Here is an 18,280-nt window from a genome sequence, read left to right as displayed (position 1 = left end):
AACAGGGCTGGAGAGATGAAAGGGTAATATGTGTTTATGGCACAGGAAGAGTAATTGTTGTGTACCCTGATGACAACAAAATGTGGTTAAAGAAAGTGAAAGCTGTTATGGAAGTTGCTAATCGTGAGACTGGCTACCTTGATGTCAGCTGTACACACAAGTATTTGGAAAACAGCAAGGTAAACATGCAGCACTTCTCATTGGCTTTATTAAATTATGAATGATACTGAAAATGTAATAATTTTTCTCAAAAATTACATGACAGCATATGTCTAAAAACATAATCTGTCACAGTACATTCATAAGTTGTTTCAAAAGGTGAAAGTATTTTGATAACAATGAGTATTCAGTTAGTTATTTCTTTTAAAAAATGCCCTGGTACAGGAATCACACTGTGACTCATGAGTAAGTTTGTGCAGTGTTAAATCATTCAGGACTGCTTAAAACCGTGAGCCAAATATGGACTCAAATCTTCGTCCCACCCACCTTGGGTAATGCTCTTCTATTAATGTTATGCGTACCGTCTCCCATGCTTAATATGGAAACACAAAGGAGCCCAGTAGTCTGTATGCCATCTTGTCTTGCTGCCCATTGCAGTTTTGTGTGCCTATGGGTGCACACACAGAATGCTCACGAATGTGCAGCAGTGCCACTGCAAGTAAAATGTCGTGCGTTTCTTGCATCCTCCTTACGCGATTTTACAGAAACTACGTGGTGAAAAAAAGATTATTTAACATGTTATAGCAGTTTAAATGTCAGATTCATTGTTAAGTGCCTATCATTTTGTGAATGGTCATAGTTATTGTGATAGGTTGCGTTTATGTAACACACTGTGAAATTCAATTAGTTTGTAATTATAGATTGCTATGCATAAAATTTAGCAAACAGCATTGGAAATTCCTGGATGGAATAATATGTAAAAGTATTGGACATTAGTTTTGTCTTGTCTGGATTATGGTTGCCAAGTTTATGGATGAGCTGCTCCTCTTGGACCTGCTTCATCATCGTGGTATCCATTTAGCCACTGGTGCTTTTTACAGTAGCCCTGTCGGTAATCTTCTGGTTGATGTTGGGGTCCTTCTCCTTTCATTTGGGTGGTCCCTCTTCCTGTGCCATAACTATCTACTCCTCCCCTGTTCACTACTCCTATTCTTTTCGTGCCTTTTGGACGCCACCCTCACCCTCACCCTGAACCACCGCGCTGCTTGCCCTCGGGTGGGTTTGCCGGTTGGACTCCGCCTCAGTCTCCTCTCCTTGTCCTCTTCCACGCATTCTTTCTTGACAGTCCCTCCCACTTAGTTCCTTGGCACTGGATTCGGATGGATTTCTTCCAGGGTCCAAAAGCCTCCATTACTCCAATGGTGTTCCATTGTTTGTTACACCTGCTCTTGCCAGGGTTTCAGGATGCCATTGTTTTTTACGCCACTGGCTCTAAATTTGCCAGTCATGTGGGACATGCCTTCAAGTCTTTTGTTGGCATGGAACACCATCTTTTGCCTGCCATGTGTAGAGTTTTACTGGGGAATTGGTGGCTGTCTATCTGGCCCTCTGCTTTATTTAAAGGTCCTCCATCACCCGAGATTTGTTATGCATGAATGCAAGTGTGTCTTCCAGGCTATTGCTCGTAGAAGATTGGCAGAAAGCACAGGCGGCTCCCTACTATGGCGAGGGTATTATAAAGTTGGTACAATGCTATGACAAATGGCTAAGTCAGAGCAGTGGCTATGTAGAAAAGCAGCTGTAAGGTGTAGCTAACTATTGTAAATAGAACCTTTTTTATTTTCGCGGTGTTCCCATTTCACTACCAATTGGAACTTACTTACTTTCCGAATAGCCCTTGTAATTTTTTGAGGGTCATCATAGCTGGCGAAATGAGCATTAATGTGGTTTTCCAACATAAGTAAAGAAATTATGTATTTACATCAAGGATATGCCTTTTCATAAGCTATTCACTTGATGGGTTCTCAGTTCCTCCCTTAATAAACCATGATTTCATGATTCTATCGCATGTACAACTGCACTAATATATTTGTGTAAACTCGGCTCTGTTTTGGCAGAACGTGCAAATTTTAAAATTGCAGAAAAAACGTAGTGTTAGCCACAATTTGCCATTGTTGATGCTTCTGTGAAGAAGAAAAATGGTAAGAATTTTGGAGCAATTAAATTGCTTGTTTTGTTGCAGTTGCAGTGAAATCCTGTAACCCATTGTGTTTTCAATAATGAACAGCTGGTACTGAACTTTACCAAAGAATTTTCTTTTCACAACTCAGTGATCTGAGAAATCACAAAAAAATTGACATCAAATAGCTCACCATTGTTTCGATCTTACAAGGGAACAACTTAACTTATTCGTTTCAAATATCTCGTAGATACTAATAATTTATTTTCCCCTTGATGAGTAGTCCAGATGATTCTGCAAGTCCTCAGTGGTCACAGCTTCAGAGCTATAAAATATTTTGTCTCAAAAAAAGAACAGTTCTGTTCTTTAAAAACATGGTTAATTCCTTTTATGGGGCACTTGCAACTGCTCAAGGTGAAAATAGATTACACCCTTAAAATGTGAAAAGATATTAAAGGTGAAAAAGTTCAGGAATTTGCTTTGAACGGGGATAGAAACAAATGATGATGAACTTAGAAGTGTCATTTTTCACAGATCACTTAGGTGTAGAAAGAAGGCTCTTTGGTAAGTCTCAGTACTAACTGTTCATTATTAAAAACTCACTGGGTCATATGATCCCGCTGCAACTGCAACAAATGTCATCGGGATGAATTTCGACTATAACCTACATTTTTCCTGTTGCTGGGTTAAAATTTGCCTCTTTCCATAACACAGCGGAGTTTACACAAGCATCTTGCAAACATGCCAGTGCATTGCAGTTGCAACAGGATTGTGAAACAGTGGTTTATTAAGTGAGGAATTGAGTAGCTCATGAATAAGTACACCCTTGGTTAAAAATAAGTGCTTAAGTCACAGTGATGCTCATTTCTCCAGCTATCGATCAGCCTCAAAAAATACATTGTCCCATTGAAAAAGTCTGTAGTTAGTCGCATGTTGTGGGAGATAGGAAAGTTCTGCATGTTAGCTATATGGCAAAATACACTCCTCTTTGAGTGCCATTATTATCAAAAGCTTGTTTTGATATCTTGAACTGTTCAGCAGATACAATGGATGTTTCAGATGGCTGTCTTTCACACTATTGCAGTGTGTTTGGGTAGAGCTGGGTATACTAGATAAAATCCAGTTTCTCAAGATTAGAGATAGATATTGACCACCTCCCAAGTCAAAAGAAAAATTTCATATGCTATTGAAGTTTAAAGACATCAACTTATGATGTAGTGTGCACCTAATGCAAAATCATTGGGATCCCTGTTTTCCGTTGCAAACTAATGAAATTTCTCATAATGTATTACTTAAATGTGAACCATCACAATAAGTATGACCGTTGACGAAATGATAGGCACTTCACTATAAAGCTGTAACAGGAAAAAAAAAATTAAATCAAATAGTTTCTGTAAAATCGGTGTAGAAGGGTTTTGCGTGGCCTGTGCCCTGACTTCATCACTGCAACTTGCACTGGTAATGCTGGTGCTGACAGTGTCTCGTACATTTCGGCTCATCAGCAGGCGCATAAGGTGCTTTCTTTGGTATCGACTTCGTGATCCTCAGGGCAGTATTTTAAGTGTTATCCTCTTTGCCGCAGCCATAAAACAGTGCCATGTCTGCAATAAGGAATCTCGTACAGTGCTCCTTCTTTCATTTTAAATTGTTCTCTTCGTGTTTTTAATTTACTTGAATTGTATATAAGGGACACCATTCTCCCTTTTAAAGACTGTATAGTTTTTTGGCCTCATTTTTCACTCCAAACAGTCTTGGTTATCTCACCTGAAGGGCATGAAGGCCAAAGCCCAGAAGGCAATAAACATTTTGAAATGCCCTAGCCACGGGTTGTGACATTCGCCTGCTTATTTCTTCGTTGATTGTCCTCGGTGTTGACGTACTACTTTGCTACACTGGCTGAAAAATGAGGTGCGGAAGTAAAACACTGACTACTTTAAATGATGTAGCCGACAGGTGCACATTTGCATTTGACAGTTCTTTACTTTCACTGTTCACACCACCACCACCACGATACACAGTTACATGGCCAGTGCACTATTGTTTAACTTTCGATAAGTCTCTTTAATAGGTTGCAAGTAAACGTCAACAACATACTGCTACAATAGCTTACTGTTGAGCATCTACGAGCAGTAAAAACCTAACCACACATTTCAGTCTTTCAAATAAATTGAACACACACTGTTATTGCTTTAACACATGGCCTATTGGTTAACACTTATTTCAAGGGTAAGTTGATGCATTATTGTTGTTCTAACCAACACAGGTTTCTTGTCTGAAACTCGGACGTGGACTGACTGTCTTGGTGCCAAATTGGGACCATATATATCATCTGAAACTACACATTGTTTGAAGTTAAAGTTACAGAAATTACAATTAAAACTTAACTCATTAAATTAACTGAATACATCGAAAAATTGCGTCTTTTTAACAGTTTCTTCTACTACAAGAGTTACGCCAAAATTATTTGTTTAAATGACAAAATTAACAAATATCTTTATGCAAACAATACTTTTGTAAAAACTTAATTACTTTGGAATTAATTAATGGCTGACTTTACTAACATGTTTTTAAATAGATCCTTTAAGAAGACTATTGGTAGTTCTACCACGTGTTTATAATTATTACAGGATTTATATTTGTTTATAAGTCAACAATAAAATCCAAGTTACAAAAAAATTACTGATTTCACCCTATAACAAAAGATTCTAACTAGTAATAGTCAAAATAAATTAGAAAATCAATTACATACATAAAACTAAGCACAAAATTAGACCTGGTGTTATATTCTTTTAGAACTGAGGGCCAACCTTTCTTTTTTTTTTATGAAAATGCAGATTATACTCATGTATGTTAATGTAATTAGTTAAAAGTGAAAAAATTAATTTTAAGGGGGCAGAGGGTCTTGGGAAGCAGACAGGACGCATCTGCTCCAATTTTATAGGGCTTTTGTTCGATTGCAGCTGGACTATGGGTACATAGTGTACTAGTCAGTAAGCCTTTGTACCTGAAAATCTTTGACACTGTACACCATGAGGAGATCAGGCTGGTCATGGGCATTTATGGGACCAGCTCCATACCCACTGTTTGGGCTGAAGCTGGTGGTGAACTGCCACTTTCCATCTGGCGGCAGATCCTCGTGCTGCGTCAGGAGTGTCATCTCCTCGCTACTCCCATTTCCCCAGTATGCAATATTGTTTCTTGTCCAGCTTTGGAACACCTTTTTACAAACTGTCTGGGGGCAAAAAGGCCATATGGGATCCATACGAAGTGTGTGCTGGAGTCCCTTGGTGAGTGGCACATGCAGGCTCAAATACGCGGTTTTAACCGACAGCCCCCATGGTTACTGCTGAGGCCCAGAATAATTATAGATTTAATGCAGTATAGGAGAGGTTGCACCTCTGCTTCTGTTTTTAATCTGATATTTTCTGACATTTTAAATCAGCACCACTATAATGTATCTTTTTTACGGATGAGTCTAAACAGGAGGGACTGTTGATTGATATGTTTGCGAGAACATGTCTTCAAGGTCCAACTTGTACTCTACCCCCTCCCTTCTTTCTTGTTGTTGTTGCTGCTGCTGTCCACTATGGTAAAGGCTTTCCAGAAGATTTGGGAGGAGTAGGATTCACAGTGAACTTTTTACTTATCTTTTCTCGTACAGTTGGCTGCAGTTCTTCATGTCTAGGGTTCTGATTCTTGAAACTGAAATTCTCGTATTTTAGGTTCTCGTGGTTAATTGATCTAAATACCTTTGAAGAATGTCGTTGCAGAATTTTTGTTTTTACAGTAATTTGTTGTCTCACATTTTACTATCTCACACTGTCTTTTGAATTTTCACATCAACAAAGCCGAAATTGCATTATTCGTCCAAAATACAAAAATATGTCCTATCACATCAGAGGCATGCTTACTACTACTTCACTCTGAGGTAATAACAATATTCCAAAGCAATTACAATTTTTCTTGACAAATGAATTTTTATTAGCTTAGATTAATATTTTATGAATGAATCGAGAAATAAACATAATAAACAGTACTAGATTCCGTAATTAATTATAGAAATTTTAAGAGTGCCAAATATTTTGTAATTTCAAAGGTTTCTTAAAAAAAATTTTAACTGTACGTTCAAAGCTAGTACATATCGATTGTAACAACGAAAATGAAGTAGTTCCTTTCCATAATTTTAGCTTTAAATATAACATATAGTGTATAAAGTTCTATGAAATTTTTCAAAATAACATCTGAGATAATATTGACCTGTCCAAAATTTGAAAAATATTACTACTACTACTACTACTACTACTACTCCTGCTGCTGCTGCTGCTGCTGCTGCTGTCGAGGAGGATGTCCCTTTCCCCTCACATAATATGGAAACAATGTGTTTGCAGTATTTTGAGACCTACTATAAGGTTTGCCAAACTATGTACAAAGTAATGCCAAAGGATAGAATACAGTTGTATAGAAGTATCTGATGCATAAAATGTAAGAAAAATATCTTCTACACAAGTCATAATCTATACGTGTATGAGGATATGGCATTTTGAGATCTGTGGAACGTTCTGTCACAAGACAAATTATACAAAGTCAGAACTAAAACATTACAATGCTAAACTATAGAAATAAGTATAGAGGCAATGTAAATTACAAATTTCAAGTTTACATCTATGAAGTCGCACCCTCAAAAACTATCAAGAGAGATGGGTATGAAGAGTTAGTCAACTTGAAAAACTCGTAATGATCGGTGCAAAACAGAATAATATACTCAATCATGGGTAGGAGTACAGCACAAAATCAATCAGCCACATAAACCAGAGTATTTAAGGATATGTTAACTCAATTAAAGGAAGCATCTAGCTTCAATCAATAATTTCACCCATTCCTTGAGTGCACGTGCACACACAGTCGTGATGACCAGGGGCACCCAAAACAGAGTTGAGTATGAGTCTGCCCACAACTCAAGTTCCAATGAGATACAGTAATACAGTACTCTGGAGAAATACAGGTAATCAGTCCTAAATAGCGTTGAATGAATGATGACATAATTGAGTAGGTTGAGGACCAAAATCAGTGTGTGAAATCAGAACTGTATACATCTTGTTTAGTCAGGGTGTATATGACCCGGGAGATCCGGGTAAAACTCGGGAATTTTTTCATCCAGGACAAAACCGGGGAAAACCTGGGAATTGTTTATAATTCCGGGAATTTTTCATTGTTTTTGTTTTCAGTTAAATTTATGTGATTTTGACTGATAAGAAGCACTACTCTAACAAAGGATATTACTGTACCCTGCTACTGCAGAATAATACAGCAGCAACAAAACATGAACAGGAGAAAAAAAAAGAAAGAAAATAAAACTTAAGTTGCAAAGGAAATGCGCCATATACAACAACAAAACAGTGCTCATACAAGTGTCTGCCAACAGTAAAGGGTGTCAAAGGCTTTAGGAAGACTATGCAATGCTTTGTAATAACAAATTAGATTCGTTTGAGCCGTTGCGGGCGGGCTCTTGCGCATGCGCAGTTGAGTCGCATGTGAGTAGTACCTTATCTCGCTTCTCGATACAGATGTGTGGCTGGGCGCCGCTACTTAATATTGCCCTGGTTCAGAAATTAGTAAATCTGGGGCTGATGCCCAGAGCAGTCTGAGTCGTGGTGGGGAGGTGGATCGTCTCCACGTGACCTGTTAGATGATAACAAAACGGATTTTTGTGGCCGGGAGCTATCAAATGAATTAAAATATGTTATTAGTTTTAGATTTTATTTCCACCTTTCTTACAGTCAAACATTAATCGCCTTCCAGAACAATGAAGTTATTTTGGCTGGTTTGCTAAAGAGATTTGGTTTTTATTAATCTTTTCTATTGTGGCAGTCAATTTACTTAAAACGAAGTGTTTAATTTCACACTATTGGCTAGTTTCAACTGTTCACTGCATTTCAAGTGCATGTATGGCATTATGCCATAATAAAGAACCAACCATGAGATAATACAGTACTGGTACTGCAAGAAAATTTGCATACGAATGTGCATTTTAAGCCGAATTATGCGTTTTAGCATGGTTCACGAAATTCCGACACTCTTGAAGTATCCTCTGATGTCTTGTTTCTTTTATGACATAGTGTAAGATCTTTTAATGTTTTACACATAGGAACACACGGGCTTCCTGCATGATGCTTGTTATCTGCGCTCTCTGGCAACTACTGAAACGAACCTATTTCTAACAGGTCGCGGGAAAATATTACGAATGGTGGTTTGAAAAGCGTTACATTCAAAGGAGATTTCCTTTCACGTAAGATGACCTATGTGCGAGAATGGACGATGAATTTCTTAAATCTCAAAGCATTTGACTCTCATTTAAAAATCAACTCTTTTGAAGACGACCACCTAGAAGAATTTCAAGCCCAGAAGACCAGACATTTACGTCGTTATTAAAAAAATTTACTGGCACATTTGTGTGATGTATCTTAGTGTAACACGTGCAAAAAAGATCAACATTATATGTGGAAACTTAGCTTCTCTTCCAGCTTATTAATCTTCGAGACCAATATTATAGGTGAATGCCATTAACTTTTCTTACTTGTGTGTTGGTGCTACTTAAGAGTGATCTTGCTATTGGCTGACTACATCACGTGTCCTATGCTGTCATCAGCTGGCGAGATCACGTGACATGAGCTATGACTGGCTTACAAAAGCGCATCGCAATCTCAATTTCAATGCTTCGGGAAGTGACATGCAGTGTTTGGTGGAATTCGAATTTATATCTTCGTAGTACGAAAATATGCAGCGTACATGTTGCTGCACGTCAAAGGTCTTTCAAAACGTGTTTTCCCCTGCCTGAGTTAAGTTTTCTAAACTGCCAGGAAATTCTACTCCGGTATATAAAACCATTAACATTCAAAGGATTGATGAGTTTTACAGTGCCGAATAAGAATATAGTGTCACTTAATATGGAAAAAGTGTATTTTCGCCCGGGAGAAAGTGTGTTTTTATCCGGGAAAAATCCGGGAATTTTTTTTCCGTGCCCACATATACACCCTGTTAGTCTATACTCGTAAATGTCTTCCACACTATTTGCTAATTGTTCATACTAACACACTTACAAGGAATCCTAGAAGATTCATTTACAACTGATAAAAAATATATACTGAGTGTATAGATAAGAAGATCCATTGAAATGTATGACTACTAACCTAATAGTGCTTAATTTTGTCAGATTCTGATAATTATTTACAACATGGTTTGTAGAATGCACTCTTGAACTTTTTAAGTTTTCACATAACAAATCATCAATCATAGAACATCAACCTTTCACAGCATTATTTAAAATTACATAATGTATTGGGAAGTTAATCCCCCTGCTTGAAAAAATACACATTTAGGTGGTATAACACTGTCCATAGCAGTGACGACTTTTCTAAACAAATAGTTCCATGAATTCTTCATATAGGATAATTCCTTGATTAACAATTTATGAATTTCAGTCACAGCGCTGATATAGTAGACCAATGTTTGAGTACATTACCCAGCACCTATGATCTCTTGCAAGTTGACTGGACCAGCAAGGATGTCGCCATACCGGATTGTAGGAGTGGATCCACCCGTATCTTCCGTTTCCTCCCTAGATTTCTCATTACACGCTTCAGTGGATAGATAACTTCCTGTCTGGCTTTCAATTCAAATCCTGAAACATTGTTTTGTGTATTAAGAATGCTGTTGAGTACCTCCCTCACATCACACGGCATGTGTTTTGCCTACATATATTAAAAAAATTAAGTATCAAGGCAATGGATTAAAAAGTGTTCACATATGAAACTAAGATACTATTCCTAATATTTACAGTACATATGAATAAAATGTGTCTTCACTCAGTTTACCACAACACCCAGCACTTTAATTAAATTTGTCATGAACTCTTTTGGGTATTCTTTGCAGAGTACATAGGAATAATAGTAATATTTAACACTAATAGTACCCTAAGATAAGAAAATTTATTGTTAGATATTTAATGGCATTGTCCCATTTCAAAATTGTAAAAGGAGTGTATTTGTATCATATTCTAAAGCACAAATCTATTACAAAACAGAATTATATAGTTGTATCAACCTGCTAATATAGTGTAGCATAGATTTAAAACTCTGTCAACAGACAAGACAGAACTTTAGAAATCACTTGATCTTACATACTACATTCCTGACAAATGACACAGAATTATATAGTTGTATGAACCTGCAAATATAGTATGTATTTTCTTCCAAATTAGGGGTCACTATGCATCCATGTTCAAAGGTCTTTTCTTCTACAAGGTGTACAACTTTGCTTCCGGCGTTTTTTCCCCAACAGTTGAGGCCTTAATGAAACAAATTGGTTACACATGTATCATTCAAAGTATTTTCCATTGCTGGCCACTACTTTCTCCCATCTTTCGGGCAGTGTACGAACCCCGTGTCGAAAAAATTGTTCATGTTTTGAAGCGATCCACGAATTCATCCAATTTGTGACTTCTTCTTGAGATCAGAAGTGTTGGTCAGCCAGGCCATGTGCCATTGATGTAAACAGCTGATAGTCAGAGGGAGCAATGTCTGGAGAATATGCCGGGTGGGGTAGGACTTCCCATTTTAACGATTCCAAGTACGTTTTCACCTCTTTTGCATCGTGGGGTCAAGCATTGTCATGCTGCAAAATCACTTGATCGTGCCACTCGCTGTATTGCAGCCGTTTGTCTTTTAATGATCTGCTCAAACGCATTAATTGCATTCGATAACGAGCACATGTGATTGTTTCACTTGGCTTTAACACCTCATAGTACACGATGCCGAGCTGGTTCCAACAAATGCAGAGCATGATCTTGGAGCCGTGAATATTCGGTGTGGTCGTTGATGTGGAAACACAGCTGGGATATCCCCATGATTTTTTGCATTTAGTGTTATCGTAATCAACCCATTTTTTGTCCCCAATCACAATACGATGCAGAAATCTCTTCCGTTTTTGCCTCTGAAGCAACTGTTCACAAACACCTTTCAACGTCTCTTTGTTTCAGCTCACATGGGACCCAAGTTCCTTCTTTCTGAATCATGCCCATAGCCTTGAGATGTTCCGAAATAGCTTGCTGTGTCACTCCCACTAATCGTGCCAAATCTTCTAGAGTTTGACGCGGGTCTTCGCTCAGCAGTGTCTCCAATTCTGCATCTTCGAAAACATTATCTCTTCTACCACTACGCCGGTCTACGACATTAAAATCACCATTCTTGAAGCGTTGAAACCACTCATGACATGTTCTTTCACTGGTAGCGTGCTTACCATACGTATTTGAGAGCATTCAATGAGACTCAGCCACTGTTTTCTTCATATTGAAACAAAACAGTAACACCTCCCGCAAATGAGGAGAATTAGGCTTGTAAACTGGCATTTTCAATCAAGAACAACTTGATGATGCAGACACAAACTGACTAATGTTTGAATGAGATTATGTTGACAGAGGTCCAAGCTAACTGACTGACATCTGCGATCTGTTTCTTTCGACCGCTCTTACTGTTGTCACCACCTATCGACAAATGGTGGAAGCAGTTGTACACCTTGTATACTAAAAGTTAACAGTACATGAGATTTTACCAGTTTGCTTTGCTTGCCAGAGTTCCTCTTACCTTTACACCTACAATGGGCATTTCCACAAAATTCTAACTATACTCAATCTTGTATATAAATTGCTCAGATATACCACAAATTGGGTTACCTTCCCACTGATCAATGGTAACTTTAATGTAAGGACACCCAAAATCTGAATAATCTTCTCTGCTGTCAGACACTTCATGCAAAAGATCGCTTTCAATTTCATCAGTTTCAATTTCATCACTATCTTCACAGGGTTTTATCAACTTGACAGGCATTATAGCATTACTTTGATTACTCATGTTGTCAGGTAGAGACTGAACGCAATGAATAGATTCCGTGGCACAACTAACATCACCTGTTACAGAATGAACACAAAACACATTACTGTCAAAATTACACTTCCTGCGTAGATTCTCTTTCACTTCATTCCACCATTTGGGATACAAATTCTGACTAACCACAACTAACTCATTCCAGAATGCACCTTTATGTATGTTATTATCAATCTGGTTCCAAACAAACTTCAGCAAGTTTTCAGCTTTATTCTCCAGGCTCACAGATACCTCACTTTATACTGTTTGGATCATTACTCTGCATGACATTAAAGAAAAACTGCTTTGACTGGACTGGTATTCCATCACTCTCACTTAACATCACTTACCTGTATTGTCAACACAATTCACAAATAACTCTGAAACTTCATTATCCTTAAACTCTACAAATACCTGATAGTCATCATCATAATATTCCTCCAAAACTACTTTATCAACATCAACAACAATACAAGTCTTATCTCCATCAGAGTCAGTTACCTCACCTACATTCATTTGCAATAGGCCACCAGTCTCAGACTTACAATCTGTTATTTCACAGCTCTTATTCACATCTACATCAGAAATAGCACCTACTTCAGATCCAATACTGTAATCATCTGTTTTGCATACATCAACACTGTTTTCCAACTAAGAGAAGAAATCATTAGTTCATACTACATCAAAATTCCCCCTACTCTCACAGTCTGGTTTGTGATTAGCACATACATCCATAATTAGACATAGTATCCCAAAACTTTTGATCAAAACATAAATGAGAAATCTGGTATTCCTTCTGTTAAATTTCAGATACATGTGCCATATCATTAACACTATTATTATTTTCTAATTGCAAGTGTTACTTCGGGGTGCTGAGCTTCTTGTTTCCTCCCCCCAAAACTGTGAACCTTCAGTGAGGTGAATGCCGTTTTCCAAGTAGTTACTTTTATGGTTGTTTCTTCTATTAAAAAGCCATGGTTATCCCAGTTATTCCTATCCTGCTGATGTTCAGAATCTGTCTGCATACACCTTGATCCTGATAGAAGTAACCATTATATCTCTTTCTATAATTGCTCCTATTGTGATTTCTAGCATTCCGATTATTATCATATATATTTCTTTCTACTGCCCTATCCAGCCTGTCAAGACATTGAAAAATTGTTCAAGACAGTCATCAGGTCCATGTACTGAGTCCCACTGCAATCTTTCTGGTAATCTCCTTTTAACTGCATCAATCAAGGTCATTTCGTCAAATGGTTTGTCAAGATGTGCTAATTTTTTAAGTTGCTTCTTACAAAAAACTTTCAAAGTGCCGTCGCTATTCCTATAATTAAGAGCATTCAAAAATTCGCTTTTGATTCTCCCCTTTCAAGGTTCCAAACAAAATTTATTTAGAAAACTTTTATCGAAAGTTTGATATGTTTACCACTGATCTAAATTTAAATTTGCACATGACAGAGCTTCATCTTAAAGACATCTTGTAACAAATTTAATTTCTTGAGTGTCATTTATGCCTGACACAAAATTATCTCTGCAGTGGTGCAGATAATCAGTGGATGTAAATTGTCTGATGGAAAACTTTTGATGGGAGTGTCGGACCACGCTGTACCATTGTTTGCACACAGACTTTGGTTCAGATAAATTTTCTGAGCTGCTGAAAGTTTTTGATCTGAAACAGTTACATTAGTTTGCATTTTGTTTTCAGGGTGTATATGACCCGGGACATCCGGGAAAAACCCGGGAATTTTTTCATCCGGGGAAAAACCCGGGAATTTTTCGGAATTTCGGGAATTTTTCCATTGTTTTAGCTTTCAGTTAAATTTTTGTAATTTTGACTGCAGAATAGATTCTCTAGCAAAGAATGTTATTACATCCTGCTACTGGAGAATGATACTGCAACAATAAAATATAAATGAGAGGGGAAAAAATAAAACTTTAGTGGCAAAGGAAATGTGCAATTTACAACAACAAAAAACCGTGCACGCACAAGCGTCTGCAAATAGCAAAAATATGTCAAATGCCGTAGAGCGCAGACTGTAATTCTTCGTAACAATAAACTGCTTGCTATGAGCATGATGTCACAACTGTTCACATTAGGTTCGTTTGACCAATTGCCAGCGGTCTGTTACGCATGCGCATTTGACTCGCGTATTAAGCAGTACCTTCTCCCGCTACTTGAAGTTTGGCTGTATCGGCAGTAGCATCAAGCAGCCAGATGCAAACGAGAAAAATTTTTCTCGCGCACCCTAGCTGCCAGATTCACGCATGCACAGAGTTGTATGAGTTGTAGTGGGGAGGGGGTTAACCTCCACGTTAGCCGTGTTAACGTTAAGTGATTTCGCTGCTTCTCTTCGTGTACAGCTCCCATGTCAAATGAAAACAAAACGGATTTCTGTGGCCGGGAGTTATCAAGCGAATTAAAATACATTCACATAATTACGGAGGGCAAAAATATATTATTAATTTCAGTTTTCTGATTTTATTTTGATTCCAAGTTAGTAGCAGTCAAGCATTAGCAGAACAGTGAAGTTATTTTTGCAAGTTTGCTAAAGAAATTTGGCTTTATTAATCTTTCCGCCGAGGCAATCATTTTATTTGAAACGAAGTGTTTCATTCTACAGTATTGGCTAGTTCCAACTGTTTGCTGAATTTCAAGTGCACGTTATCATCTTCTGCCATATATGGCATTATGCTGTAGTAAAGAACCAAAAAGGAGATCGTAATGTACTGGTACTACAAGAAAATTTACACCCCAAAAACCACACTGAAAAGCTTAATATCAGATAGGACCTACTTCATTGTAATCCGGAGAAAGCCAATTTGCACTTCAAGCCGAATTGTGCATTTTAGTATGGTTTACGAAAATCCGATGCTCTTTGTAGTATACTCTGATCACTGTTTCTTTTATGGTGTAATGTAAGCTCTCTTAGTGCTTTATACACACGAACATACGGGCTTCCTACACCACTGCAGTTGCACACGCACAATAATGCCTTCTGGCGCTCTCTAGCAACTGGTAAATCGAACCTATTTCTAACAGTCTCCGGATAGTATTACGAATGGTAGTTAGAAAAGCGTTACTTTCAAAGTAAATTTCTTTTTACGCAAGATGAATTATGTTACGTGTGAGAAAGTGGGATGGATATCTAAATCACAGAGCGTTCGAAACTGAACAGTTTGAGGACCAGCCACTTACAAGAATTTGGAGCCGAGACATTTGTCATAATTTTAAATTTTTCTGGCACATTTGTGTGATGTTTCTTAAAGTATAACACATGCAAAAAAAGATCAATATTACATGTGAAAGCTTAGGTTCTGTTGTAGCGTGTTAATCTTAGAGACTAACATTATATGTGAAAGCTTAGCTTTTCTAGTAGATATACGGTACTGTGTACATTAATGTAAACCATTAACTTTTCCTCTTGCGTGTTCGCGCTATGTAACCAGTGATCTTGCTATTGGCTGACTATAACACGTGTCATACGCTCTGAATAGCTGCTGTCATTGGCTGACGTGATCTCGTGGCTTGAGATAGGACTCGCTTACAAAAGAACATCGCAACCTCGGTTTCAACACTCCGGAAACTAACGCCCTGTGTTTGGTGCAATTCGCATTTATACTTTCGTAATACGAAAATATGCAACGTATATTTTGCTGCAAATCAAAGGTCTTTCCAAAACTTCTCTCTCTTTTTTATTAAAAGTCTCTCCAAAACTTCTTTGCCCCGTCTTTTCCTTTTTTTCCGGGAAGTTCTATGTGATTGTATAAAACGTTAACCATTCAAAGGATTGATAAGTTTTACAGTTCCGAGGGAAAATCTACAGAAAACCGACTGTCACTTACAAGGGAACATCCCCATCGCACCCCCCTCAGATTTAGTTATAAGTTGGCACAGTGGATAGGCCTTGAAAAACTGAACACAGATCGATCGAGAAAACAGGAAGAAGTTGTGTGGAACTATGAAAAAATAAGCAAAATATACAAACTGTGTCGACCATGCGTGAGATAGGCAATATTAAGGGCAATGTGATGCGAGGAGCTCCGTGGTCCCGTGGTTAGCGTGAACAGATGCGGAACGAGAGGTCCTTGGTTCAAATCTTCCCTCGACCGAAAATTTTAACTTTTTATTTTCAGTTTATGTGAAAAACTCTTATGTTTTCATCACTTTTTTGGAGTGATTATTACATCCACAAGAAAACCTAAATCGGGCAAGGTAGAAGAAACTTTTCACCCACTCGCCAAGTGTACTAGTTAGGTGGGTCGACAACATATTCCTGTCATGTGACGCACATGCTGTCACCAGTGTCGTATACAAAATATCAGACGTGTTTTCCTGTGGAGGAATCGGTTGACCTATGACCTTGCGATCAAATGTTTTTGGTTCCCATTGGAGTGGCACGTCCTTGCGTCAACTAATCACACGGTTTTGCGGTGCGGTCGCAAAACACAGACACTAAACTTATTACAGTGAACAGAGACGTCAATGAACGAACGGACAGATCATAACTTTGCGAAAATAAAGAAAGCAAAATTTTCAGTGGAGGTCAGATTTGAACCAAGGACCTCTCGTTCCGCAGCTGTTCACGCTAACCACGGGGCCACGGCGCTCCTCGCCTCACATTGCCCTAATATTGCCTATCTTACGCATGAATGACCCAGTTTGTATATTTTGCTTATTTTTTCATAGTTCCACACAACTTCTTCCTGTTTTCTCGATTGATCTGTGTTCAGTTTTTCAAGGCCTATCCATTGTGCCAACTTATAACTAAATCTGAGGGGGGTGCGATGGGGATGTTCCCTTGTTAGAACAGAAAAAGTGTATTTTCGCCCAGGAAAAAGCATATTTTTTAAACGGGATATCCGGGAGAAATCCGGGAATTTTTTTCCCTGTCCCTGTATACACCCTGGTTTTCTGCATTTAAATTTTTTTTTGTTTAAACCAGCCATATTTTGTTGCATTTTTTCCACTATGGTCGTCTGTTCAACTCTTAACGTAATCAACATTTTTTGATTGTTTTGCTTACTCAGGTAAAAACTCATTTTCCAAAACGATAACTTTATTTTCTAAAACATCAACTTTTTCATTCAAACTTTTTAACCCCTCTGACAACCCATTTTTTAGCTCAGAAACTTGATTACTAAGTTGATCCATCTGATCTTGTACTTTGTTCAATTTGCTGTTGTTATCTGTCTTCATTTCCTCTAGTTTTGTCAAAATTAACTGCAGATCGTCAGTTCGTACTGTTTCTTTACTGACTATGATTTCACTCAGCTCGGGCATGTCCTGGCTGGATCCTACAGCTTTCATTTCTACCTCAATCCTACCCTCGTCCCTATTCGTTGTTTTAACAAGCACACGAGTCCACAAACAAATTAACTTTGCAAATAGTTTGTACTTTTTGATGTCGCTGGTCGTAGTTGTAATCATTCGATTCAATCCATCATTATTGGTAGTACATCATCACTGTTGGTATGATTTGCTTTGTGGGGCAACCCTTGGTTTTTTTGCTTCATGTGATTGAAAATTTATTTATACATAAATTGTAAATGAAAATAAAGTGCTTTCTTTTCTGCAACAGACAAATCTTCATTATCAATCATTTAATCCCGGACAACGTTCACACTTGTGACCTACCTGTCTTTGTTGTTGTTGTGAAAGGAGTAAGATTTACAATAAATTTTTTACTTATCTTTTCTCGCACAGTTTGCTGCAGTTCTTCGTGTCTAGGAGTCTGATTCTTGAAGCTGAAATTCTCACATTTTAGGTTCTCATGGTTCAATTGATCTAAATAATTTTGAAGAATTTTGCTGCGGAATTTTTGTTTTTACGATTATTTATCTCACATTTTGCTATATCAATCTCACATTTTGCTATATCACTGCCTTTTGACCCCCACCACCCCTACCCCCGGGGGCTCACCACTCTTTGGCGGGTTCATGCTTGGCTACCACGGGGCCCCAGCACTTTTTCCTTTCCGTGCTGTCTGTCTGTCCTTTTGCTATTCTTTTTCACCTCCCTTGGGGAACATGTGCGGGGTATTCTTGGGAATGTTGTGCATTCTATCACTGACTTGGGAACAGTCTTAACTTTCTTTCTGGCTCCCTTTTACTTTCTTTGTTTCCCTTCTCCTCTCATTCCTCTGCTTTGGCGTTTGAGGATCCTCTTTTCCTTCTTCCTCCCTGTGCGCTCTTGAAGGCCGGCCCATGTGTCTGGTGTGTAAAAGGTGACTGGGTAACATGTAAT

The 18,280-nt window shown here is 38.1% G+C and overlaps 1 protein-coding gene across 2 annotated transcripts in view; it reads left to right on the top strand.

The window, feature by feature from the left end:
• The window catches only part of LOC126092262 (N-acetyltransferase eco), a 96,541-nt gene that overhangs the window by 43,402 nt on the left and 34,859 nt on the right, over positions 1–18,280 (top strand). For both annotated transcript variants that reach the window (XM_049907777.1, XM_049907776.1), the window contains exon 5: positions 6–179. In XM_049907777.1, the coding sequence (XP_049763734.1) occupies positions 6–179 (174 nt within the window). The remainder of the gene's footprint in view (positions 1–5; positions 180–18,280) is intronic.

The sequence above is a fragment of the Schistocerca cancellata genome, chromosome 7 (assembly GCF_023864275.1).
Source record: "Schistocerca cancellata isolate TAMUIC-IGC-003103 chromosome 7, iqSchCanc2.1, whole genome shotgun sequence".
Lineage (NCBI taxonomy): Eukaryota > Metazoa > Arthropoda > Insecta > Orthoptera > Acrididae > Schistocerca > Schistocerca cancellata.
The sequence above is the reverse complement of the archived record's forward strand: the minus strand, read 5'-3'. Positions and strand labels throughout refer to the sequence as shown.